Source organism: Eptatretus burgeri, chromosome 17, assembly GCF_056783735.1.
Source record: "Eptatretus burgeri isolate ZD-2024b chromosome 17, Ebu_testis_v1, whole genome shotgun sequence".
NCBI lineage: Eukaryota > Metazoa > Chordata > Myxini > Myxiniformes > Myxinidae > Eptatretus > Eptatretus burgeri.
In genome coordinates, this window is record NC_140977.1 from 30,609,940 (window position 1) to 30,636,935 (window position 26,996).

At 44.5% G+C, this 26,996-nt stretch overlaps 1 protein-coding gene across 1 annotated transcript in view; it reads left to right on the forward strand.

Annotated features, from left to right (window-relative positions):
• The window catches only part of CWC25 (CWC25 spliceosome associated protein), a 33,877-nt gene extending 16,823 nt beyond the window's left edge, over window positions 1-17,054 (forward strand). The window contains exons 6-10 of the mRNA XM_085863042.1: window positions 3,670-3,745; window positions 3,900-4,030; window positions 4,246-4,329; window positions 5,812-5,973; window positions 8,732-17,054. Of these exons, the coding sequence (XP_085719168.1) occupies window positions 3,670-3,745; window positions 3,900-4,030; window positions 4,246-4,329; window positions 5,812-5,973; window positions 8,732-8,846 (568 nt within the window). The 3' untranslated portion in view covers window positions 8,847-17,054. The remainder of the gene's footprint in view (window positions 1-3,669; window positions 3,746-3,899; window positions 4,031-4,245; window positions 4,330-5,811; window positions 5,974-8,731) is intronic.
• Window positions 17,055-26,996: the final 9,942 nt, after the last annotated feature.

The window sequence follows — 26,996 nt, forward strand, 5'->3', positions numbered from 1 at the left end:
TTTATGATAATTATGATTGACATCATCGGTCATGAAGGTTCAGCAGCCATATATATATATATATATATATATATATATATATATATATATATATATATATATATATATATATATATATATATATATATATATATATATTGTTACGAATTCGCGCCTCGCCGGCGTGCGAACGACCGCTTTTAACCAATAGCGGCCGCTTCGCCCACCGAACATGCAATTCAGTCGTGACCCTCTCGGAACAACGCCGGGAGCTAGTCACGGGTGGGGGTTTAACCTCACCACAACTCAGTCTGCATTCTACCCACGCGAAATAGGGTCTGATCGCCGAATGGTCGATTTACCTAAGTACCCGTGTGGATAGCGTACCGAGGAGTTGTACCACGCCACAGGTCGACTCCGGACATGAACCACTTAAGCGGCTCGTTCCGTGCTACAGGGATAACCGAGCGGAGTTATCGTCGACCTTGACTGCGTCGACCTACGCCCCGCCCCATTCTTGGCTCCTCCTTCCTTCGAGACGCTTCCAGAAAATTCCTCGAAGGGGGGCGTTCCTCTCCCCCGGCCGCGTCACACCGCGCATCCGCCAATCGGGAGAGGACGTGCCACCCCCTCCCCCTTTCTCACCAAGCGCGGGGAAAAATGGCAGGAAAACCCCACAGGCGTTGTTGGTTTTCTTCTCCACGCGCCGTACGACGAGGAAAGGAAGATTCGGGCAGGAGATATTTGCGCGGGCGTTTTGGGCGGGAGATCTTGGCGGGAGATATTTAAGCGGGAGTTTTGGGTAGGAGATGCCCCTTCGCACCCTTGTTGCTGCTGCCACTCCGCTCCTTTCATCCGTCCCGCGGAGATCATGACCGCACGGTGCTCGTTGAATGGCGAGTGGCGAAGATGGTGGTAGCGTAGTTGTGGAAGGTGGCGTCGTGGTGTGAATGGCATGATTGTTGGTGTCATTTAGTGAATGGCGTGATCGTTGAGATGTTGGTTGTGGCGATGTTCGTTGTTGTTCTTGCACCAAAATAACGACAGCAAAAGAAAAACGACCAACTGAAGAATCGCAGCCCGAATGGTTCACATATATTCCCTCTATACAATGGGTTTGGGATAACTACACATGGACTTACCGATATATCTCACCTGAGGACCCTTTATGGTGTATTGCGAATTTCCACAGCCGTAACAATATATTAATCCTTCAAAAATCTTCTCCGAAACGGCTGGACAGATCGAGGGGACATTTCGCAGAAATGTTCCCCAAGCCTTGGGGATACCAGGGTATTCACAAGTAATTGATAGGTCACATGGTTTGGCAGCCCTATTGGATTGAGCGAAAATCTTAAAATTCTTTTTCTTGAACCGCTTCATCGATCAACGTGAAACTTCACAATTATGATCTAGTAGTGATGGGGAATATAGGTTTTATATTTCAACCTGATCAGGTGCATGGTCTGGCAGTCAGAAATTTTATTTTATTTTTTTGATCTGGGTTCCTTTTGATTTTTTTTTTTTTGGAATAAGGCTCACTTGGCTGCATCTGGATAGGTTTGAGGGTAGAAAAGTAGCTGTTGAAATCTGAGTTGAAACACTAGGCCTCACCCTGCTTCTTTCAATAAACTAATACAAATACCTGCTAAACTGCTACAAACGTAACTACAACCTTTATAGATACAAAAGCCACAGCCCCTGGCACAAATCTGGATAACAAAACACACAAAAAAATGCTTATCTTGATCTGGCCTTGGAGCTTACACAGCCATGTGCGAACAACCGTAATTTACCTTTTTTAACTTGTAATTGAACCTCAAAGCAAGAGAATACAAAAAAGTATTAAATGCCCACTGCCTTTTTATCAATATTAAAAAAAAAAATTTTTGAAAACAGACAAACAGACAGAGGTGAGAACATAACCTCCATCCACCTTTGGTGGCAGAGGTAATTAATATGGCAGAATTCTTGACATCCTCCCCCCTCACCCACACCTCCATATATCGGCTACCCTAACCCCTCTTCATTGTACGCTCCATAAGTACCCTTTTCCTTCCCTACGCTTACTCCAACCTCTTCCCAAACCTTTCCCTTATTTAAGTACATATATAAACGTGTGTTCCGTTGTCATAGTGAAATCTGGCAAATGTTTGAAATGTAACCTTCACCTCGGAGCGGGCATGTTGAGCACCACTAGGAGATGGACACCTTGATGGAGTACTTTCGAGGTTATTTGGGGAGAGTTGTTTATAAACCCCAAGCTCATTGCAGATGCTGCAGGGAATGTAATGGCAGAGGAAGGCACAGCAGGTGGGAACTCATTCATTCATTTCTTGCATCTCCTGTTCACTTTATGAGATTGGAGTATAGTGTGTTCATGAATAACTGTGGAACTTACTGTAAATCCACTTTCCATCGATCCCTTCCCCCAATCTCTTAGTTTGTCCTCACTGCCGCACACCTCCTTCCTCTCTCTCTCTCTCCTTCCATTCTCACCCTCTTCCAACTTTCATGAAGTGATAAACAATGGGTGGTTGGGATAAGTTCCCACAGGTGGTTGTGTTGTGGTGGAGAAAAGGTGGCTATGTTGTGCTGTGATGCTGGTGATGTGTTTTGAGCCCAGAGTGTCGGGGAGTGTGCGGGTTGGGCAGATGGGCACTTTTTTGGGGGGTCGGGGCTGCTGTGTTCGATATCGGGCCTCCTCTCCCTCTCCCACCCCTCTCTCTCCCCTCTTACTCTTTCCACCCCCGTCTCTTGGTATTCCCATCAGCGAAGCGACGGGTGGTATTTGGTGGTATGAAACAATAATCTATCTATAATTCTAGCAGTGTGTGTGTGTGTGTGTGTGTGTGTGTGTGTGTGTGTGTGTGTGTGTGTGTGTGTGTGTGTGTGTGTGTGTGTGTGTGTCTGTGTCTGTGACCGCTGTTTCTCGACAACCACTGGTCCGATCTAATTGAAACTTGCCAGGTATATTGCTGGGGACCTGAGGATGTGCCTTTTCAAGGTTTGATATTAATCAGACAAGTGCTTCCCAAGTTATGGCCATTTATTTACCAAAGCAATGACAAGAAGCGCTGTTGCGTGGGCGTGGCCGATGGGGAAGGGAAGCTCAGCCGCGTTCCACATTATGGGTTACAACGTACGGGCTTCCGGATAATGATGACTTCGTGTATTCTAATAATTTCTCGATTTCTTATGCGCATTTATAGATAAACACAATGCCGCAAGTTATGATCGTTTTCATACGAGACGGTGCATAAATTTCGGAAACATCAGAGTGCTGGTATTCTCCGAACCAGGAAGTAATTTTTTTTCTCTCTTCTCTTCTCTTTTTGTTTTTCCTTGCGATGACATTGTGAAAAGGCAAAATACGTTGGCGATAATCGAATAATTGGCCATTAAAACCTAAATTGCGAATCATCGTAACTGTGATATGCGAACTTCCACGCCACGCACGTACCGGCACGCGAGAGCGAAGAAACGGCCTGTGTGGTTGTTCTTTGTTGCTCGCGGTTGGAATATTTATTTATTCTTTTTTTTTATTTTTTTATTTTTTTACGGGCACGTACTAGTAATAATAAATGTGCAAGATACTAGCTCAACCTGTCCACGTGTTTATACAATACTATATATTATATTACTCATGAGGCTCAAACCTGCAATAAACATTTCTTGTTTTTCACCTAGGAGCAAACGACAATCTCTGAAGGTGAAACCTGAACGTTTACAACACAAGACCAGGCACGGCGTATACAGATTTGAGGTTTGCGGAATACCATTTTTAGCACCGAATTTGTAAGAGTAGATTATAAGCCATAAATTGTGTTCGGTTGGCGGTTTAGCCATTGAGATCAATCTCGCGTCTTGACTCTTGACAGTGCTTTGAATTGTTTTTTTGTTTTTTTGGACATCACCAGCGCCATGCCTCTCTCGAGGATCCTCCTGAGCACCACTATCGATCCCGCAGCCCTCGGTCTCCCACACAAAGAGACGGTCTCGTCAAGGAGGAGGATTCCCGGTCACAGCACAGTCCGGCGGCATTGGGAAGGTGAGTGTGCTGGTTACCTTGGCCAACCAGTGTCTTTTGTGAGTACAACACTCTCCACTTGCCCATCATCATTGATTTGTAAACTCATCACTCGCTCTTCACTTGCCCTTCATTATTGTCTTGGATTGTGCATGATCTTTGAAGGCCATTGATATTTTGGTTATTTTGGTGATTACATGCCCCTTTTAGTCAGTACATTCTGTGCTGTCCAACAGGTACAGAGAAAAGCAGACGCAGACTGTGAGAGGCAGCATGGGCAATTCCCAGGGCTACAGGAGGCCAATTTCAGGGTGGAGCCGGTAAGATTTAGTGAGACTGGTTCTCTCCCCCCTGCCTCCCCTCCCTGCACATCATAAAGATCTCCTAAATATATATATTTGGGGTTTAAAACATTAGATTAAATGAACTTTGCCTTCAAATGTATTTCTCAAATGCTCTCTCCCTGTTAATGATGTCATGGGACTAGAGAACATTAATTCATATATTATGGATATAAGTGAACACTGCAGATGTTAAATATTTTTTGTATCATGTAATGCTACAAAAAGGTACTTTGCATTTTAAAGTCAGTTATAGAAACTTAGTTTGCCCTCCGACTCATGTCCTCAGGAGCCACGAGCCCGGTTCTCATGTGGGAGTTTACACCAGCCTGGTATAATTTTCCTTTTGGCTACCAATCATTGAATTATCTGAAAATGATTTAAAAAAAAAAATGAAGCTATTTGTAATTAATTTGCTCAACTCTATCAACATTAACAAGTGCTATGAACTTTTCTCACATTAACGGCCTCTTCCAGGCTTGGAGCGGATGCTCTAACCAATACACCACCGTGTCTTGTGATTAGAGAAGGAATTTGGAATTTGTTCAGGGTGCCGGCGATAGCCTGTTCATCTTCGCGAAGGACACTGTGGGATCTTTAACGTCCACCAAGTCATGCCGGCAGATGTGACGCCAGTTAAACGTACGTCCGAGGGACGCCACATACGCCCTGCCTGTGAAATACCAGGAGGACAGTTTGTATCTTTGGCCTCAATTGAAGATGCAGATTTGCAAAAACTCCCAGTCCTGCTAGTTTTCAGAATTATTTTATTATTCACAGAATTTAATAACAAGTACAACACAAAACTTCTTCATTAATCTCTCTTGTCTACTAATGAATGCACGCCATAAAGTCCACAGAGATCGTTAAGGCCGGGTGCAACATGGTCTTCCAACGCAGTCTCAACATTCTGGGGGTCGCATCGCAGACAACGCTCCACCAAAATCTGCCGCTTGATGGATACCCTTCTCTTTTTTTGTCATCACAAAAGTGTATGCACATTACCATGAATTTAACATTTCAGACAGCCATGGCAGCTAATTCACATGCTCAATTTCCCATTTTTCCCCCATTCATAGTGTGAAGACTATATGAGTGTCACTCAACAAGCTATAATCAATCTTCGGCCTTCAAAAGTTGCAGCAGCCTGGCAGTGAAAAAGCACAAGCAGATAAAATCGCAATTACTACATTGTTTAAAAGCCGGATCCTTTCCAATCCATTATATTGTAAGAATTTAGTCGATAAAAGTGTGAATTCTACATTTGAGTTTAATGATGACGTCCTGGGAGATTATTTTTTTTTCTTTTTGCTTAAGAACACATTTACTATGAATGATGACAATTGGGTATGGAGGGGTTGGGGTTAAAGCAATTGTTTAAAAATTGATGAAAAAAAAATTTCTTATTCCTGTTGACGACATCATTGTGTAGTCATGATATTTTATATTGATCTTCTGCAGGAAACTCCCGCCGGAGGAGCTGGAACGGCTCCGTAAAGATATGGAGGCAAATGCCAAATGGAGAGACCAACAGAGAGTATCAAACATCGTCAAATACAAAAAGGAAGATGAAAAGGAGGCAGAGAAAGAAAAGTCAGACAATTGCGATGGCAAATACTTTCGGTAAGATTTTATTTATTTAAGATTCATTACGAGGGTAGTTCAAAGTCCAAAGTGGACTTTTTGTGTTCAAGAAAAGAAAAGGAAAAAAACAGGTGAAGTTTCTTCAATGGCCCTTTTTCTCAAGGTATTGCTTTCACGTACACACGTGTCCCCGTCGTACACACGTGGGTGTGCCTTGATGCGAACCGCGTACAAATATTTTGGGAGCGATACGCAGCCGTTTCGGGACATGTGCTTTGATGTCTTCACCATTCTGAAACTGATGTTGGCGATGAGTGGTCGTTCCATTGAGATGAAAATCACGATCTGACAAGTCGTCTGGACGGTATTGGGGTTGATATGTAAACTTCCCACGTGAGATATCCTGGAGTAATTGAGGTCATCTTTGTCACTTGAGGTTTAGCCTTATCGTGAAGTGAAGACATGCTCTGAGACAATATACCAGTCCATCATCTGTATTTTCGCACTTTATTGTGTCACGAGTCACTGTAGCACTGTATATTGATGGTTTTCCCGCATTCAAGAAATTCCATGTGATTTAAACCGTTGTCTCCACACACAATTCCCCATGAGATTTCCAGCTCATGGCTGAACGTTAGTTTTTTTTTGTTGTTTTTTTTTAGTGGTAGAGACCAAGAAGTTCTCCATTCCATGTTGGCTCAGATTGACTCTTACTTGAAATTATGCACCCTAGTCCAATTACGTGTCATAATCGTCTTCAAGAATCATCTCCCTAAATCAGGCAGTGTTCCAGGCGGTTCAAATGGCCACACAACTTGCCTTTTGATCAAATCTGAGATCCTTTTTGTTCCCACCTTACACCAGCCCTTCAATCGAGAATGAATGAGTTTCCACATTTCCAACATCGACATCAAAATATTCTGCAATTTCACGTCTGTGGGTCTTCAAAATTGGCTTTTCAACACATTTATTGTTTGCTTGAGTGGCAGTGTTGGTTGCGTGTGAGCGCTCAAATTCGCTTACTAATTTGCGGCCATTTTTTAAACTCTCCGAGCCATTGAAACACAACTACATGAAAAATATGCATCACCGAATCGTGCAGACGGTCTCCACTGAATTTCAGTTTGTTTGATGTAAATTACCTTCACGATGAGCGTCATGATACACCTCCATTCTGCAGCACATGTGAGTGTTGGTCGCCAGATTGGTTTTATGCACGATCCTTTGACTTTGTTGATGTAGCTTTCTATGTAACTTGTTCAGTGTTGACAATATCACTGAACAAAATTTAATTACGATCAACTATCTATATATTACTAAAACTCTCATTTTGTATGTATGTATGTATGTATGTATGATGTATGTTCCCGAAATACAGGCAAAATGGTACACATTAGCACAAAATTTTTAGGGCCACCTTACTCGCCATTCTCCTGCGGTTTGCAGCATCAAGTTGCGTTCAAATCGGGCAACGAAAAAAATTATTAAAAAATCAATTCCCGATTCAGTCAAGTACCCTTCAGGAGAATTTGATCAATGCAAACAACCTCAGCCGTATAGTTCGCTGGAACTATCTTTTTTTTTCTTGAAATGATTTTTTTTCATCAACCGCTGTCACAACGGGAACCCAACGGGTTCACGGGTCGTCTGGTTTTATTTCATTTTCAACAATGAAAAGTCCATTTCGATCTCAAATTGCCCAAGTATCTATCATGATCTCAACAAAGTCACATATTTGATTTTACACTTCATCCTTCAAGACTTGGCTGTTTAGGTTTTGTAGAAATGTTAAATTTATTAATATTTAGCATGGTGTGTTTGGTATTATCATGTATTTACGAGTCACCCATTTCTGACTTCCATTTGAGACTTGTGTTGTGTCCAAGGTTAAAACAAATTGAACATTTATGGCCTTTGTTTAACAAAAACACAGGAAAAACAAAAACAATGGAAACTGGATTAGTGATGGGAAGAAAGTGGCTATGAATGGGAGTATGTCAATCTGGGAGGTTGTAAGTGATGGGGTACCTAAGGGAGCAGTACTAGGACCGTTATGTAATAATATATATAAAGCTCAATTTGTGTTTGTTTATTTATACAAACAGATACTTCAAAAACATTTTTTTTTAAACCGAACCAGATCCAACCAAATTTTGCATGTTGTCTATACAGGGTACCCCAAGTGTAGTTTCTGTCTGGGTACCAGACCTGGAGGAGGGGGTTCACAGTGGGAGGAAGACCCCAAAGAGATTACATGATGCAAGTGGCAATTTTGGAGCGTGTCACACAGGAGAAGGATCTGGGAGTGGAAATAGATACGGGAGATAAGCAGACAGCACAGTGCCAGGCAGCTAGAGGTGAAGCAAATCGGGTTTTAGGCTGTATTTATATGGGGGATCATTTATAAATCAAAAGAGGTTGTTTTAACATTGTACAGGGATTTATTGAGGCCTTATTGAGAATACACGGACTGTGTTCAGTTTTGCTCAGCATGGCTGGCAAGATGGTTCAAAGTTCAGAATCTTTCGTTTTTGTTTTTTGTTTTTTTGGTTTCTAGTCCTGGTTTGATCCCCGAAAAGGATAGGATGTGAATACAAACCATTGCTCTAATGCTATGTGCTCAGGACATGACATGACATCATAGCGAATGCCATCCTTTTTGAAGTGTTGTTAATTGACTGTCCCATTTGCGCCTCCTGTTGCCCCAAGAATAAATATGAGACGATGAACCAATTGATAATTATTTGTTTAAATTACAAAAGCTTTGCACTGTGTTAACTAACCCTGTTCCCACCAGGGAGATGAAGTTGGAAAGCGCAAGTTCATCATCGCTTGAGGATCGTGTCAAACGAAACATGCACAACATCCAGCGTACGACAGCCGCAATCAACAAGAACTTCATGCAGCGATGAGTGACTTGTGCTGGCTTGTTAATTTCTTTTTTGGACATTTTGAAACGAACCTTTTGTATACCACTTGTTCTTCCATCCATTGCAACATATGGTGACCCTGAAATTAAATAATTTTGTATAATACACCTGGTTTGTTGCACAACGGACAGAATGTCGTGCCGAACATTGAAAATGTCCACCGATTGAAGAATTTTTGTGAAAGGAAGGAGGTCGTCAACATGAATGTTAAAATCTTTAAGAAGTGTTCTCTTTCCACTTTTTGACGATCGAGGAAGGAAGCATGTTGCTGAGGGCTTCTGTAAATAATTGCTGCCTTTTTTTTTTCCTTTGTGTTTTTTTTTTTTTTCACAGATTAACCGATTTGAATAGTCAAGGTCTTTTTGAAATCAGAACATGAGGTAACGTGATCGATGGGAGTTGAAAAGATTGAATTGGATAGACGTGCAGTATCTCCACCTCGGGCATGCTCTCTTGGCTTTGAAAGAAGTTGTAACTATGAGGCATTGGTTATATCCTTAGGTGAGGGCCACGTTTCGGTTGAAATTAGACTGCTTCAGCCCCTTGAATAGTCTGGTATTGGTGGAGCGGGCAACGTGCTTAATCGCGTGACTATTTACGATGACATTGGGAATTGCATTGTTTGAAGTGGGGGATTACTGATAGAATGAATGGTAGATCGAGGTCAAAGGTGGCGAACATGCAAAACGGTGGTATACACACATCCCCGTAGAACCGCCTTCGCACGGGAGGGACAAAGCGAATGTCGAACTGCAGCACTATAACCCTTCAGTATATGGATATTCATGTCAGAACCAGTCCTAATCCTGAGTAGAACCTTGTTTGAAGGACCAGTCCTGATATAACTGTCTGTAAGGACAACTAACTGGTAATTTCCTATGCCACCAAAGGTGGACGGAGGTTATGTATTCACCTCTGTTTGTTACTTGTGAAATCGAAGATTCGTGAGTATATTAATTGGTCTGGTCTGTTCTCTCTGTCTGTCTGTTTTTTTTGTTTGTCAGTCCCCTACATGTCACATTTTTACTCTGATCTTCACAAAACTTAACCTTCTGGTAGAGGTCGTGACAAGCTGGAAGCCAATTGTCCTTTTTAGATCAATAGATAAAAAGGTCAAGGTCACAAATCATCAATTTTCATCCAATTCACTTGATAATCTATGTTCTGTTCTTGTGTATGGCAGCTTGGCTGCTGGATAGCTATCATTTATTGGAAGTGCGACTGCTGTGCCCCTCTACCAGTTCACTCGTACTCATTTTACCAACTTCAGAAGGATGACAGGCTGAGTCAACCCCACTTGGTGTTAATTCAGCAGTCAATGGGGCTCAAACTTAGGACCCTAAGATCCTAAGCCAGCCACCCTAGCCACTAAGCCAACACCAGGCTGGTAATCCATGTGACTACTGTATATAAAACTGAAAAACGTGGGTGGATGGTGAGTCCTCATCGAGGTGAAGCCTTGGTAGATCCATGTGAGTACTGTATGTCTTATTATCTTGCCAAAACGAAGTTTTTGCAAGATATGTTAGTCAGCTTGTATGTTTTTTTTTAATTTTTTTTAAATTTTTTGTTTGTCTGTAATCACGTATAAAAAAATTCTGCAGAGCGCAGTTATCATTTGAAATTTTTGTAACTTCGCATATCAGAGGCTTATAGAGGTCCCTTTCAGTGCATAAAATTTTGAAGGTCAAGGTCAAAGGTCAAGGTCACTTTGTCGCAAATCAGGGGAGTCGACGAAACCCTTCTTTTTTGAATAATTTTGATCAGATCGTCTTCAAACTTCATGGTAATATAGTTCACTGTCGGGCGCTCAGCTGATTAATTTTTGGTGGCGATTGGCCTTGACCTTCATGGTTTGCGCCTAAGGTCAAACATATTTGACCCCAAGGTCAAATTTTCAAGTTTTAGGAACCATATCTTGTAGTACCTCAAATTGAACACCTCGATGAGTGCTTTCTAGATATGTCAAGCTTGAGACATTATGACGTCATTTGGTGACGTTAGGAGGCAAAAGCATATTTTTCATGGTTACTCTGTAGAACGATTCTCATCGGAATCTCTCGTAGGCAGATATTCCTCAAGGAGTCGCTCCTGGTGGATAGCAGCTCTGTTCACCTCAGTGTGACCTTAAAGAAGTCACACGTGGTCATCTTTTGGCAAGATACGGGTCACCCTGCAGGTGACATTGGTTTATTTTATTTATTCATATGCAGCCTGTGGTTGTTTGGCTGCATCATTTTTTTTCTGGGGGTACGTCTGAGCCACTGATGCAATGCCCCCATTACCAGTAATCTGGTACTCACTTCACCGACCTCAGAAGGATGACAGACTGATTCAAACCCACCTGGTGTTAATTCAATGAAAGATAGAGGCTTGAACTCAAGACCTTAGGATCTTAAGCCAGCCATCTTAACCATTAAGCCAACACCAGGTTTGAGTATGTCTGTCTATTCATTACACACTGTTTGAATGTGAGTTGGACTGAGTGCGTCTATTAATTACTTATTATTGCACCTTGCCTATGTCTGTTAACTATGGACTGTTGGAACATACCTTTTAGACATGTAAACCTTTAGAACCCTAACATCTTTTAAGACCCCTTTTGGCTTACACCTTTTCGACCTTTTCAACCCCTTTATACCTTTTAAGACCCCTTTGATCCTGAAAGCCTTTACTTCCTTAAGACCCCTTGACCCTTTGAGCTTTGAGACTTGTCGACCCATTAGACTTGTAACTACTGCTGGAACATACCCCTTAGACCATTTAGGCCCTTTTGGACCTTTTTAAAACCCTTTCGACTGCTTAGACCCCTTGACCCTTTGGACCCCTTAGATCCTGAAGACATTTACACACTTTTGATGGCTTAAACCTCTTGACCCTTCAACATTTAGACCATAACTACTATTGGGAAATATGCTTTTGATCTTTAAACTCCTTAAGACCATTATAGGCCTTTTGGACCACTTGGATCCTCAGACACCTTCGACCCTTTCGACCAGGGTTTCCCAAACCAAGGTTACCATTTGGGTATAAAACACCTATTTGGCTGCAATTCGAAAATTTATCAACCAAATTTGTTGTGCATAAAATTCAATCATGTAAAACACTTGATAGGTCAAATTTTCAAAATTTCCAAATTGCTGTTTCCACGGCAACTGTTGTTTATTCGGGCTTCTCGTGTATCGTGCTATTCACGACATCTTTCCTCTTTGGCCGTTTGTTTGACTGTGATCAGGATATCTCAAAGCTGTGCACAGATCGAGAAAAAAAACTTGGTGGACAGGTTGGGTGTGTGACAAGGACTAATTGATTAGATTTTGGTGAAGATCCAGATCCGGAAATGAGATTTTTTTCAAGTGATTCTTCAACATTGAGAGAGAGGACCAATAACGATATATAGCACAATATCTCAGACAAAACTTGTGTGGATGGGTTATGACAAAATTTGCTGGATGAGTGCGCCAGTGACAAGAACAAGATGATTTGAGCTTGGTTAAAGTCCGGATGCAGATCCAGCCTATCAGTGGGCCACCAAACATAAACTGTTCAGCTTGGTGGAGGTATACGCTCTACCGAGTACCTTTCTAGTTTAAATTTCAACGAGAACATCACACGTAGAGTGATTGCATCACACTCTCCCCCACACCATCCACAGTCACAAACACACACACACAATTACAATTTTACTGTGGTTAAACTTAAACATACAATTCTGACCACTCCTTAACAAAAAAAGCTTCAGCCTTCCCCTCTCAACCCGAAGGCATCAATCCCCTTCGCACAGTCAAGCCTCAGCCTTGTGTTGGCTTAGTGATTAGGGTGGCTGGCTTGGGATATCAGGGTCCGTTTGCCACTGAATTAACACCAGGTGGGGTTGACTCAGTCTGTCATCCTTCCGAGGTCGACAAAATGAGTCCCATTTTACTGGTGTCGGAGCACAGCATCAGCAGCACAGTCGTGCCCCAACAAAATGATAGCTACCCAGCAACCAAGCTGCCGAATGCAAGTAGTCAAGCCTCCAAACCCACTCCCCTCCCCCCACTGAAATTCCTTAATCCCTCCTGCCAAAGCTTCAACCTCCCCTTTCCAAAGTTGTCCCATCTTTACTCTCACCCTCCTCCCACTCATTAAAGCAAACAGACATTCCCTTCGTCGAAACAGCTGAATATTTAACACTTTCTGCTCCCCTATCATGCCATCACCGACTTCACAGAAACCCGTCAGAGTCGCCTGTTCAACTCACAATTTCAAGAGAAAACAGTTGGAAATAATGGGAAACCTGCGTATCCTCCTTCAGTCAGGTCAGGCCAGATTAGATCTGTGACTTGCTACAGGTATCATGTAAACCTGTATTAACCTGTTCCATGGTCGGGTTGTTGGCGACTAAACCGTGTCCCCCACCAGGTTTTTTGGTGAGGAGGGTGTTTGGATATGGACACCCAGCAGGATTAAAAAGAAAACCTGTCAAAGGGCGGAGGAGCTCCTTGTGAGCCAACGGCCATCCTTATCTAGTGCCCAACTGTGTCGGCGGACGTCCTCCTGCAGTTGGGTTACTTCTTATGAGGAGGTTGGTGGCAGGATTTGCACTCCAGCCACCGTAAAACGCTTCATTCCGCAAAACGCAAACAATTCTGAAAACCCACTCCGTGGGAGTACCTCCTGTGCAGCTTCCGTTCGCAGGGCAGCTCACCGGATGACGGGATTGGGGCAAAGCCTTCGGGACTTCCAATCTTTGATGATAGGAGGGAAACCACAGGGTAACATTCCCGGGTCAGATTGCGGGAGAGTGTGTCGGAGTGGTGCTGAGGTGTCGTCCACCAGACGGCGGTCTCCTTGGGTTAACCTGAGGCGGTCCCTTCGGGTGGGTGCCTAGAATGTCCTATCCCTAAGAGAGGATGATCACCTGTCTCTGTTATCATCTGAGCTCAAGCGTTTGGACATCTGTATTGCAGCACTCTCTGAGGTTCGGAGACGGATTGCGGCGAGATCATGGTGGGTGGTTACACCTACTATTGGTCTGGTCGCTCTGATGGTTACCATACCCAAGGAGTTGCTGTAGCTGTGTCTAATAATCTGACTCCAATGATAATTGAGGTAACACCGGTCAATGAGCGTATTATGAGACGAAGGATTCGTCACTCCTTAGGTGTCATTTCCCTGGTCTCTGTCAATGCTCCGTCTGAGGCGAGTGACCTCACCATGAAGGACACATTCTACGCCACGCTCGAGTCTGTGGTTGATCAGTGCCCCAGACGAGATACACTTCTCGTCTTGGGGAATTTCATTGAATTGACTGGAACTGATAGGGATGGTTATGAGACGTGTGTTGGTCCCCATGAGTCAGGAACTATGAACCAGAATAGCACTAAGTTCCTTGACTTTGCAAGAAGTCATGGACTTAGGGTGGCTGGTTCATGGTTTCAGCGCCCACAAGTTCATCGCAGGACTTAGTATTCCAACGCTGGCGGTGTGGCAAAGGAGATTGACCACGTGCTTGTTGATGGTCACTGGAGGATGATCCAGAACTGCAGTTTCTACCGGAGTGCTCAGTTCCTCAATACTGACCACCGGCTTGTTGTAGCAACTCTGAAGTTGCACCTTAAATCCAGGAGAATGGTACCATCCCAGCCGAGGCTGGATGTTGGCAAGCTCAAGGATGAGAGGGTAGCTGAGGAGTTTGTGAACAAGCTGAGTAGAGATTTGGGGGGTCTGGGTGCTTTGGGAGGTCCTGAAGAGTTGTGGAGTGCCTTCAAGACCACTGTCCTTGATGTTGCTGGTGGATGTCTTCGAACTCAACAGAGGGCAAAGAAGAATTTTGTCTCTCAAGGGACACTGGATACCATTGACCAGAGTCGCAGGGCCAGACTGAATGGCAGAGCTGAGCTGTTCAGGGAGCTGAGGCGTAAAACTGTACGTGCACTAAGGGGGCAAGGAGCCCTATGTGCGAGGAATATGTGAGGGGGTATAGCACCTCCTGTGATCAAGTGATTCTCCTGCTTACAGGGGAATTCACACATTGCGTTTATCCAAGCCTATACCTCGGAGCACTGCAGTTAGAGCAGCGAGTGGTAGGCTCTTGACAGAGGAGTCTGAAGTGAAGGCCCGCTGGGCCGGTTACTTTGAGCAGTTGTACCAGGCTGATCCCCCAACTGTCGAGTTGGACGTCAGGGGTGTTACAATCCCTGTTGCTGACCCTCCAATCAACTTCGGTCCACCTTCGCTTGTGGAAACACAGGCTGCGGTGAACCGGTTGAAATGGGGTAATGCTCCTGGGATCTGTGGCATCCATGCTGAACTTCTCAAGGCTGGTGGAAATGCTGCACTTGTGTCGTTGCATGCAGTTTTGTGCTCTGCCTGGAACACAGGCATCATCCCAACTGACTGGAATAGGGGCCTTGTTGCCCTTCTCTGGAAAGGGAAGGGTGATCGCCAAGACTGCAACAACTACCAAGGGGTGACGCTGCTCTCAGTGCCGGGCAAGGTCTTTGCTCGGATAATTCTTGATAGGGTTTGCCACCATCTGCTTGAGTACCAGCGTCCAGAGCAGTCAGGCTTTACACCAAAGAGGTCAACGATTGACCGTATCCTTGCTCTTTGGGTCCTCACCGAATGCAGACGAGGTTTCGGCAGGGGCTGCTTGCAGCTTATGTTGGTCTTTGTAGAGCGTTTGATTCAGTGAATCGAGATGCCCTCTGGAGGATTCTAGGTCTTCGTGGGGTGCCACCAAAACTGATCGATCTGATGTCTGAACTCTACTTTGGTACTGAGAGTGCTGTGAAGTGTGGTGCTACCATCTCTGACTTATTTCCAGTTGTTACTGGAGTTCGTTTGGGGTGTGTACTGGCCCCCGCACTTTTCAGCACTTGTATGGACTGGATTCTCAGGAGAATGTCGGAGAGATCAAGCTGCGATGCATTGTTTGGGAATGTCAAGACCTCTGACCTTGATTTTGCAGATGATGCAGTCATCTTTGCGGAGACTTTAGATATCCTTTTGGGGGCCCTCGAGGTGCTGAATGAGGAGTCAGAGCCGCTGGGATTACGGGTTTCCTGGGTCAAAACTAAGATCCAGGCTTTCAAAGACATCTTGGTTGCTGCTGTCCTGTCTGTGCATATTTGTGGTGAGGATGTTGAGGTCATGGAGAAATTCACTTCACCTTCACTACCTTCACCTTCACCTTCAGATTCACCTTGGCAGTGATATTCCTGTCTCTGCTGGTTGTGAGCCAGAGGTTAATAGACGTCTGGGTCGGGCCTGGAGAGTCATGGATTCACTGGATAATGGGGTGTGGCGCTGCCGGTACCTGTTCGGGAGGACGAAAGTCCGAGTCTTCAGGTCCTTGGTCCTTCCATTCTTGCTCTATGGATGCAAGACTTGGACCCTGACCAAGGATCTGAGACGGAGACTTAATTCCATTGGTACCAGGTCTCTTTGGAGAATCCTTGGCTGTCGCTGGTCAGACTTTGTGTCCAACGAGCGGTTGCTAAGAGATACTCAAATGAGATTTGTTACCTGCATGGTCCATGAGCGTCAGCTGCGGCTGTATGGACTTGTTGCTCGTTTTCCTGAGGCTGATCCTGCTCACCAGATTCTCTCAGCGAGGGAGTCTCCTGAGTAGAGGAGGTCAATGGGCCGACCATGTGCCTCGTGGTTGCAGCAGGTTGATCGGCATCTCAAGCAGATTGGGATGGGCCAGGCATCTGCCTGGGGGATGGCCAGACGGAGGCCCCTGGAGTACCTGCGGAAAGTGGACGCAGCAACGCGCTGCTCTGGCGTATGCTCCCATACCTGACCTGACCTCCAGAGTAAATGCGCTGCTTTAGAGAAAGGTTCGAAAGGGTTTTCAAGTTTGGTTCGGGGGTTTTCTGCAAGTGTGGTGACATATCAGAGCTCATCATTTCCACCTCATAAAGCCGAGTCTGTTTTTTTGAACTGGATTTGTCATATTTTATGTTTTTGTGTCTTGGCTTGGTGATGCTGTTGTATCCCGTGCAATATTTCATGTTAATTCATTCATTGTTTTGCTTTACGTTTATTTTTGTCTTGTTCAAGGCCTGACGTGGCCTATCCACGGATAGAAAGTGTGATGATTCTGTTTCCCTGCTCCTCGTTTTGTTTCTTTCTTCCCTGGTATCTTGCTTCTTCCTCCTCAACATTATCCTATATCATTAAAAACATTATTTTATTTCACCCCATGACGATTCTCAATTCTATTGAACTTTCTTCTGCTACTGGTTATCACCCCTCCACCACCACCACCACCACCACCACCACCACCACCACCACTGCCTCCCTTCTCTCCAAACGGAATCTAAATTAAATATAAAATGCTTCTTTTAAGAAAAAAAATCATTTTAAGAAAGCATTTCAATCCTTGTTTCTCCTTCACAAATGATGCACATGTTGTGTCTTCTTCACCATGATAAGTCTTCTTCTTCAATCGGATTATTTCTCTGAGCTTTTTGTCTGCTTTGCATCTCGTCCAAAAACATCCCCACCCCCTCCCCCTCACTCCCACTCAATCCACGCAGCATTTCTCCATGCGTTTTAACACGCGTTCTAATCCCCCGTCCCATGATCTTTATCTCCGTCTGTTGAAACTGGGAATATGGAATCGGGAAAAGCAACCATCCCCACTTTCCACCAAATATCTCCTGCTCTCCCTCTGCTCCAATTGGTTCTTCTGATCATATGCTTGTGAAAGTCAACATCTCTGGCTATTTTCAGAGAAGTACATCAACATTGGCGAGCCTGTCATTTCACTCATGCAGATTGGCAGGAACTGCAAGTAGCCATCTTTCTTCAGGACTGGTCTCCCATATCTACTGCCCCTGATGTTAACTCAGCCTTGGAATTCTTCCACAGGAAACCTTCTCTCTCTCTCTCTCTCTCTCTCTCTCTCTCTCTCTCTCTCTCTCTCTCTCTCTCTCTCTCTCTCTCTCTCTCTCTGTCTCTCTGTCTCTCTGTCTCTCTGTCTCTCTCTCTCTCTGTCTCTGTCTCTGTCTCTGTCTCTGTCTCTCTCATGCACAGATTCATCCCAACTCGTCTTCAATTATCCAACCCTTTTTCTCACCCATGGTACACTGAATCCTGTGATGAGGCAGTTGGTCTGAAACAACTCGTCTTCTCTTCCTGGAAGGCAAATCCAGCTGAAGGCAATTTTGATGCTTTCCAAAAAGTCCACAACAAGTGTGTGTCCAAACTCAGGAGAGCCAGAAAACAACAAACTGTCCAACCTCAAGAATTAACTTTCAAACTTGTCTCCCTCCTCTAAAACCTGGTGGTGCTGTGATAAGTCCATCGCTGGTGTATGCTCCTGTCGTTGTGAATAACTCAATTTCCACAAGTTGGATCAGCATACCAAAGGAGAATCTTTACTTTCGTATATATGGAGGAAGAACATTGAATGCTTGACTGAAACATTCGAATGGACTTCACTGAAACATAAGCCCGAGGCAATTCTTCTTATACACAACTTAACATTCCAAAGAATGGGAGGGGAGAACTACAGGGTTAGTTGATAAGCATTAGGGAAAATAACTCAAACTGCAATACGTGTCCACTGGGTGAAAGAGAATGACATAATCATGGCAAAAGTTGCAGTGTTATCAACCAGGTCACCTTGTTTCATAGTGAGACATTCCTTTTATCAATATTTATGTCAAAAGACTCTTGGGTCAAGGGAAACATAACTGACAGCCAATTCGACTATAGCATAAAAATTAGATTTATAAAGCACCAGCAACAATTATAATTGGGAGTACATGAATATAATTATTTTTCTTCCACGCTCCCCTTCCATCCCTTCCCTTTCTTCAAATGGCACCACCGCCAACTCCGCTCGTGAGAAGGCCGAATGCCTCAATTCTATGTTTGATTCCAAATCTTGTGTCCACAACCCTTCACCCTCGGTACCCATCTTTCCTTGTCGTACCCAACTGCTCCGGGACTCTGTGTCTTTTACAACTGACAAGGTATAGAAAGTTATTTCAACCCTTGATTCTGACTCTGCTACTGGACTGGACGGCATCAGTTCATGAGTCCAAAAATCTGTTTTACTGGTCTTGCACATCCTCTCTCTTCCTTTTTCACCCTGTCATTTTCACAAGGTCATCTTCCATCTGCTTGGAAATTCACGAACATCACTGCATTGCTTAAAAAAGGTGCAAAAACTGATCCCCTCAAATCACTTCCAATCATTAGCAAGTTCATAGAATCCATCATTGCATTTGATATGTAATCCTTCCTTTTCTCCAACAATCTCATCTCAGATTCAGACCAGGTCACTGTACCTTGGACATGCTGCTACCACTCTCCCAACAATGGATGGAGGCCCTCAATGTCAGACATGAGTTCAGAACCGTCTCTTTGGAAATATTATATCCTTTTGATAAAGTCTGGCATCCCATCTTGCACTCCCAACTGTCTGCCTGTGGCATTCAAGGTCAACTCCACACATTGCTTACTGACTTCCTCTACCTTCGTAGCCAATGTGTGGCACTCAACGGAATCTTTTCATCTCCTCTCCCTGTCAAGGCTGGAGTACTCCAAGGCAATGCTTTGAGCCCAGTCCTTTCTTCCTGATCTTCATCAATGATCTCTCCAACTCTCTAGAAAATCCCCTTTATCTATTTGCTGATGACTCCACCCTATGGCATGACGACCCTTATAATTCAGACAGGCAGACTACAACCTCTTCATTCTCTTCAGACCTTGAAAAAAAAAATCACAAAATGGTCAAACACTTGGAATATGTCTATAAATTCTGACAAATCTCACACTCTCACTATCTCTCTGAAAGGACCATCTGACAACCCTCCCTCCCTCCCCCCCACCCCCATATACTTTCTTAGCAATCCTCTTGAGGAGGTCTAGTCATTCAAACTCCTGGGTCTTACTATCAGCCATGATCTTTCCTGGGCAAACCACATTTCAAAGTTGGCCTCGAAAGCCAGCCGCCGACTGGGCATCCTCCGTCATACAAAATCCTTCCTTGGCACTCCTAAACTCCTATCCACCTACAAGGACTTCATCTGCAGCTTGATGGAGTATTGCTCTTCCATCTGGGCTGGCACCCAGCCTCACATCTTGCTCAGCTTGACGCCGTGGAAACAAATGTCTTCAAGATCATTGGAATCTCCCTCGTTGAAGCTGAGTCTATGTGCCTATCATTGTTGGTGGTCTGTCTGTCTGTCTATCTTCTGCCACCTCCTTTGTGGTCTTTCATGCTCTGCTCTTTCCGTGCTTTATCCCCTCCCCCTCCCAGTTTTCCGCATGGCTCACACGGTCCACCATCAACCCCCTTCTGGTAAAACACCCTTCTGGAATCCAAGGTCACTGCTCACCTCCATTTATTTGTTCCTCATTTTTCCCACCTGTGGAATCATCTTTCACAGCCTCTCCAATCTCAATCTTCCCTCAAGGTCTTAAAGACAGCTGTTCACCACCATCTCCGATCATCCCAATCGTAAACCATGATCTGTTTTACCATCGTTAACAGAACCTAAATCCCTCCCAATCTTCCGTTTTTTTTTTCTCCTTGGAGTCTCCTCCATGCGTGCTTTGCATCCTGTGTAAGTTTCTTCCGTCCTGATCCATTCAGTGTGCTAGCTCTTCCACAAGCCTCAGCAATGTCTTTAAAAATGAAAGAAAAAAAAAAAAGCAAATTGTAAAGTTCATATAAATTGTGGGTGGAGTCAGGTAAACTGTCCAACTAATGCGTGGAACTCACACGGACGCACACATGCCCTTTTTATATGTAGATTACCAAGCAGTTTGGTGACGTAATGGTGACAGCATCTGCTCAGAGTCTGGGATGTCGGCGATTCGATACCGACCCCGGTCGATTCGTACCAAAGACCTTTTAAAAATGTTATGTGAGTCGCTTCCTTGTTCGATGCACAGCATTTAAAAAAGGATAAACCATGGCCAAACGACCATAGGTTGGCAACCATTGTGCAGGCTTGATGAGCCCAGTGGCCTCCTCTTGCGTTGAAGTTCCTTGGAAGAGAACTCCTATAAAAGTGTGACGATGTAACTTAAAACACTAATTATTACTTTATTACTTGTTAGTACATGGAATCCAACATAAATGGTTTCACAACACCTGAGAACCTATAAATTCCCATTGACGACTATGGGACTTCACGAAGCAATCGTTTTCGGGAACGAAAAGAAGACGTGAACAAATCCATAACATTTCAAATGACAGTTAACAAGACACACATGGAGGTCATTCATCCCATCTCGCTTCTACCAAGGCACCTCTCAGTACTCTTGATAAAAATCGTGTTCTCTAGCCTGTATGGCATGTGGCAGTTGGGCAGAAACATAGAGAGGAGGAGGTAGGGGGAGAAGGCATACATGAAAAGGGTTCGAGATACCGAACAGACAAGAAACTGCCCTTTAGAAGATATAGAGTTAGAAAGGTGTCGGTAGGGATCGGGGATGGTGGTGTACTGCCCATTTTGAAGCCTTGGAGGGAAGCTTCAAGAAGGCAGGCAGTTCCACATATGAGAGGAAAAAAGAATGGAGGTGAGAATTAAGCCTGGATTATGAGAGTTTATCCGGGAGGGGTTAGTTATAGAGCACATGCCTCCTGGAACAGCTGAGTCGGTTCAGATGGCTGAGAGAGAGCATTGGAAGCAACACCAGAGAAGAGGCAGCTACCAACCTGCTGCAATGTGAGTAACAAGCCTTGTGTGATGCCATTGATGTTGAGAGCATTCCACAGCATCCACGAGAGACAGATGTGAAGCGGACATGCCAGAGTTATGGAGGAGAGCAGTTAAATATAGACCTTCCTTGTTGGCTGTGATGGGTTCTGTTTTTTAAATATTTTTTTTAGAAATGACTTTGTGAACGATGTGGATGCCCACTCTGTAACTGACTGAGGACCAGGTTTGTTTTACAGCATATGTTCAACCCCGTGGGTGGAGGTTGTGGCTGGTGATGAGGCCTCGAAGTTCATGAGACTGAACTTCTCAATAGTTGACTGCTCATGTATCCAAACCATTCCTCTGTTCCCCACCTGTTTTTTTTTTTTTTCTTGTACCCACTTCCCATTACACATTGTGACATTTTCACCCAATAAAGTAAATAAATTTTTCATCAATCTTGATTAAGTAGCTTTGACATCTCACTCAGATATAGTATCTGGTCATAGCTTAGGGTGAGAACCAGAAGTTGAAGAGACTGAACTTCTTCCAACAGTTGTTTTGTGAAAATTGACAGACGAGTTATCTGATGATCCTTTCAGAGAGACAGGATGAAAATGCAATATTTGTCTGGACTGAAAGGCATGTTTCCAGTGTTACACGAGTATGTCCTTTTATGTCAGCAGAAAGAGAAGCCACTGCTGCTGGTCTGGCGGTGGCTTGAGGTTTTTGCTTGCCTCCCATCCATTTGGCAGACAGTCAACATCACTCCAATGCACAACAATGGTGCATGTCCTCTCAATTCCAATTATATGCATTTCATTGTTGCAGCTGATATAAATCCTTTCCTTTTCTCAAACAGCCTAATCTCTGACGATCTGTTTTGAATCTGTTGCAGCCACAACTTTCGACATTTTAATGCTTCTCTCACTAGAATGAATGAAGACCCAATTCTCAAGCAAGAGTTCAGGGTTCTTTCTGAACATATCTTGATCTTTCGACCAGTCCTATTCTTCTTGTTCTCCAATGATCTGGAAACTCTCGTTTCCTCCTCAATCGTGACTCCGTATTATACTGTACAAACCTCCCAGACTCATTGTAAACATTACATCATAGAGCCTGGTGTGTACGACTCCAATGTTCTCTTAAATTGGGATAACGACCTCCAACTCAAAGTAGCCCTGCCTTGCCGATCCCGTAGTGTGCGGGTGTTTCCAGGACTGTACAATTCTTCAACCCAAAACCAGACCAGCAGCAGTGGCTTCTCTTTCTGCTGACATAAAAGGATCACATATTCGTGTAACACTGGAAACATGTCTTTCAGTCCAGACAAATATTGCATTTTCATCCTGTCTCTCTGAAAGGATCATCAGATAACTCGTCTCTCAATTTTCACAAACAACTGTTGGTAGAAGTTCAGTCTCTTCAACTTCTGGTTCTCACCCTCAGCTATGACTCGATACTGTGTCTGGGTGAGATGTCAAAGCTGGTCTCCAAAACCAGCTGCAGACTGGACATCCTCATGCTCTTCTGGATGCTGTATAATCCAATGCTTTTTTTGTATACAGAGTCAAGGCTTGTGGAAGAGCAAGAACACTGAATGAATCAAGATGCAACAAAACAAGATGAACTGGAAAGAGAGGGGTGGGGGGACACCAACAGCAGGGTTGAAGGCCAAAATAGGGTTTGATGTAGACAAATTGGTAAGAGGGGTAGGAGAGGATGCATGGGGTGGACAAGATGGATACAGAATGACACACTCAGGAAAGGAAAACTGGAAATTTGGAAGGAGGTGGGCTTGTATCTTAACGGACTTAACGATGGTGGAAAAGATCATGGTTTTGCATGGGAGATGATCTGAGATGGTGGTGAACAGCTCTCTTGAGGACTTGGAGAGAAGAATGACATTGAAGAGAATGTGGAAGTTCGTTCCACGGGAAGGAAAGAAGAGGAACGAATGTGTGGAGGTGAGCAGTGATTCTGAATTTTAGGAGTTTCACCAGAAGGGGGTTGATAGTCAATCAAGTGCACACAACAGAAAAGGAGGAAAGCACGTTAAGAGCAGAGTGTGTAATACCAGAAAGGAGGTGGTAGAAGGGAAAGTGATAGGACCATAGACAGCTTTACCGCAGGGGATTCCAATAATATATGCCTGATGTTTGCTTAATACATTTTACGGGGCCCTCAAGGTGCTGAATGAGGAGTCTGAGCCGCTGGGATTACGGGTTTCTTGGGTCAAAACTAAGATCCAGGCTTTCGGTGACATCTTGGATGCTGCTGTCCTGTCTGTGTCTGTTTGTGGTGAGGATGTTGAGGTCGTGGAGAGATTCACTTACCTTGGCAGTGATATTCATGTCTCTGCTGGCTGCGAGTCAGAGGTCAATAGACGTCTGGGTCGGGCCTGGGGATTCATGGATTCACTGGATCATGGGGTGTGGCGCTGCCGGTACCTGTGCGGGAGGACGAAAGTCCGAGTCTTCAGGTCCTTGTTACTTCCAGTCTTGCTCTATGGGTGCGAGACTTGGACTCTGACCAAGGATCTGAGACGGAAACTTAATTCCTTTGGTACCAGGTGTCTTCGGAGAATCCTTGGCTATCGCTGGTCAGATTTTGTGTCCAACGAGCGGTTGCTGAGAGAGACTCGGATGAGATTTGTTACCTGCATAGTCCGTGAGTGTCAGTTGTGGCTGTATGGACATGTGGCTCGTTTACCTGACGCTGATCCTGCTCACCAGATTCTCTCAGCGAGGGAGTCTCATGAGTGGAGGAGGCCAGTGGGCTGACCATGTGCCTCATGGTTGCAGCAGGTTGACCATCATCTCAAGGAGATGGGGATGGGCCTGGCATCTGCCTGGGGGATGGCCAGACGGAGGCCCCTGGAGTACCGGCGGAAAGTGGATGCAGCGACGCGCTGTTCTGGCACATGCTCCCATACCTGACCTGACCTGTTTGCTTAATGGCTGGAGTGGTGGGCTTGGGATCCCAAGGTTCTGAGTTCAAATCCTGCTCGGCTGTTGAATTAATACCAGGTGGGGTTGACTCAGCCTGTCATCCTTCTGAGGTCGGCAAAGTGAGTATCAGCTTGCTGCTATTCTGCGTCGGAGTGGCAACCTGTCCAGGGTTGTGCCCAATAGCTCAGGAGGCTGCTGAGGCAGCACCAACGCTCTGCATAGAGTTTGGTCCTGATGGATGAATTACAATAATCTTGAAGGCCTTGGTTTTCGTGGCATCAAGCTGAAGAAGATGTGAAGAAGGGGCACCAGACCAGAGTGAAGAGCAGTACTCCATCATGCTGTGAATCAGTTCTGTGTTATAGATGCCTTTTCGGTGGATAACAGTTAAGGTGTGCCAAGGAAGGAATTTGTATGATCTTGGGTGCCCATTTGGTGACTGGCTTTGGAGGCCAACTTTGAAATGTGGTTTTCCCAAGAAAGATCATGGCTGATGGTGAGACCCAGGAATTTGAATGACTGAACTCCCTCAAGAGGATTGTTCACAAAGTAGATAGGAGGGTTTGCCAGATGATCCTTTCAGAGAGAGAGAGAGAGAGAGAGAGAGAGAGAGAGAGAGAGACACAGACACAGACACAGACACAGACACAGACACAGACACAGACACAGACACAGACACAGTGTGACAGTGTGACAGTGTGACAGTGTGACAGTGTGACATTTGTCATGATTGGAAAACATGTGGCAAATGTTTGACCAATTTGTCATTTTGTCAAGGCCTGAAGAACGGTAATACGCTGCAACCTTCCTATCTAAAGGATGAGGGATGTCCTGACAGAAGGTGGAGTCATAAGCAACTAGATAAAGAGGATTTTCCAGAGAGTCAGAGAGATCGTGAACCTGGTGTTTGCTTAGTGGTTAGGGTGGTCCTAGGGTCCTGAGTTCAACTCCGTTTCCTGCTGAATTAACACCAGGGGGTTGACTCAGCCTGTCATCCTTCTGAGGTCGGTGAAATGAGTACCAGTGTAGCAACCAAAAAGGCTGCACACGAAGGGACGGAGTCTCAACGGATTGATTAAATCTGGTATTGGTGTAGCACAAGCATGATGGGCCGAATGGCCTCCTCTTGTGCCTTAATTCCCTGTAAATCGTTGATGAGGATTAGGAATCGGACTCTGGGCCCAAAACACTTCTTTGGGAGATACCAGCCTTAACAGGGAGAGGAGATGAAATTATTATGTTGAGAGCAACATGTTGACTATGAGAGCAGAGGAAGTCAGTAACCCAAGAATGGAGTTCACCTTGGAAGTCATAGGCAGGGAGTTTGGAGAGCAAGGCAGGATGTCAGACTTTTTTTGTATACCTTGTCGAGGCTCGTGTGAGAGCTAACACACAACGCACAGCAAGGGGGCATGAGACAAGAGGGGCGGGAGTGGGAAGGACAAAACAGTGGGGAACAGAGACATTAGGAGTTCTGTGGAAGGGAGAGGGATGGGGCGGGGAACATGGGGAATACAAGATGGACATCACAGGGAATTTGAAGGAGGTGGGCTTGTGTGGATTATCAGGGGTAGAAAAGATCAAGGATTTGGATGGGGGATGATAAGAGGTGGTGGTGAACAGCTGTTTTGAATGCCTGGAGGGAAGAATGGGATTGAATAGAGTGAGGGAGTTTATTCCAAAGACTGCATCGAAAGCTCGAGATATTTCTGGAGATACGGCCCTGGTCTCATACCTGCCATTGAGGGCCTCCATCCATTGTTGGGAGAGTGGGAGCAGCATGTCCGTGTTGCAGTGACCTGGTCTGAATCTGAAATGAGGATGGAGAAAAGTAAAGATTTCATATCAACTGTGATGATGGGTTGCATGACTTTGCTAACTAGAAAGGGCACTCAGTAGAGCGCATACCTTTGCCAAGGCTACATTTTGCCCCCCCCCCCCAAAACCGTTGATTGTGAGGGTATTTAATACCATACCACATCTGCCATCTCATATGTGTTATGATGGCTTAAAAACATTAAATTTCCTGTGTCATATCGTATATCACAAGATTGGGCATTGAATTCACAACATTTTGGCATTGGTTGCATGCAAATTGGATAAAAATCGACCGCACTATGGCAAAATGATGATTTTGACCTTTACATGACCTTGAACTTGACCTTTGACCCGATCGCTCCCAAAATCTAATCAAATGGTCCTCGGATAATAACCAATCATCCCACCAAATTTGCTGCGATTCAGTTCAATACTTTTTGAGTTATGCGAATAACAAACAAACAAACAAACACACATATTCACAAATAAATAAATAAATACACAGCGATCAAAACATAACCTTCGCAACAAAGTTTGCAAAGGTAATTATTGGAAGGAAGCTAATAGGTCTGTCATTAAGGACATCTGTTTTTGCACCTTTGAACCCTCACCAAAGGAGAGGGTATTGTATTTGGGTCCGTTTGTTTGTCTGTTTGTCCATCTGTCTGTCTGTCCGTTTGTCCGCACAGAACATTCGTGGTTTTTCT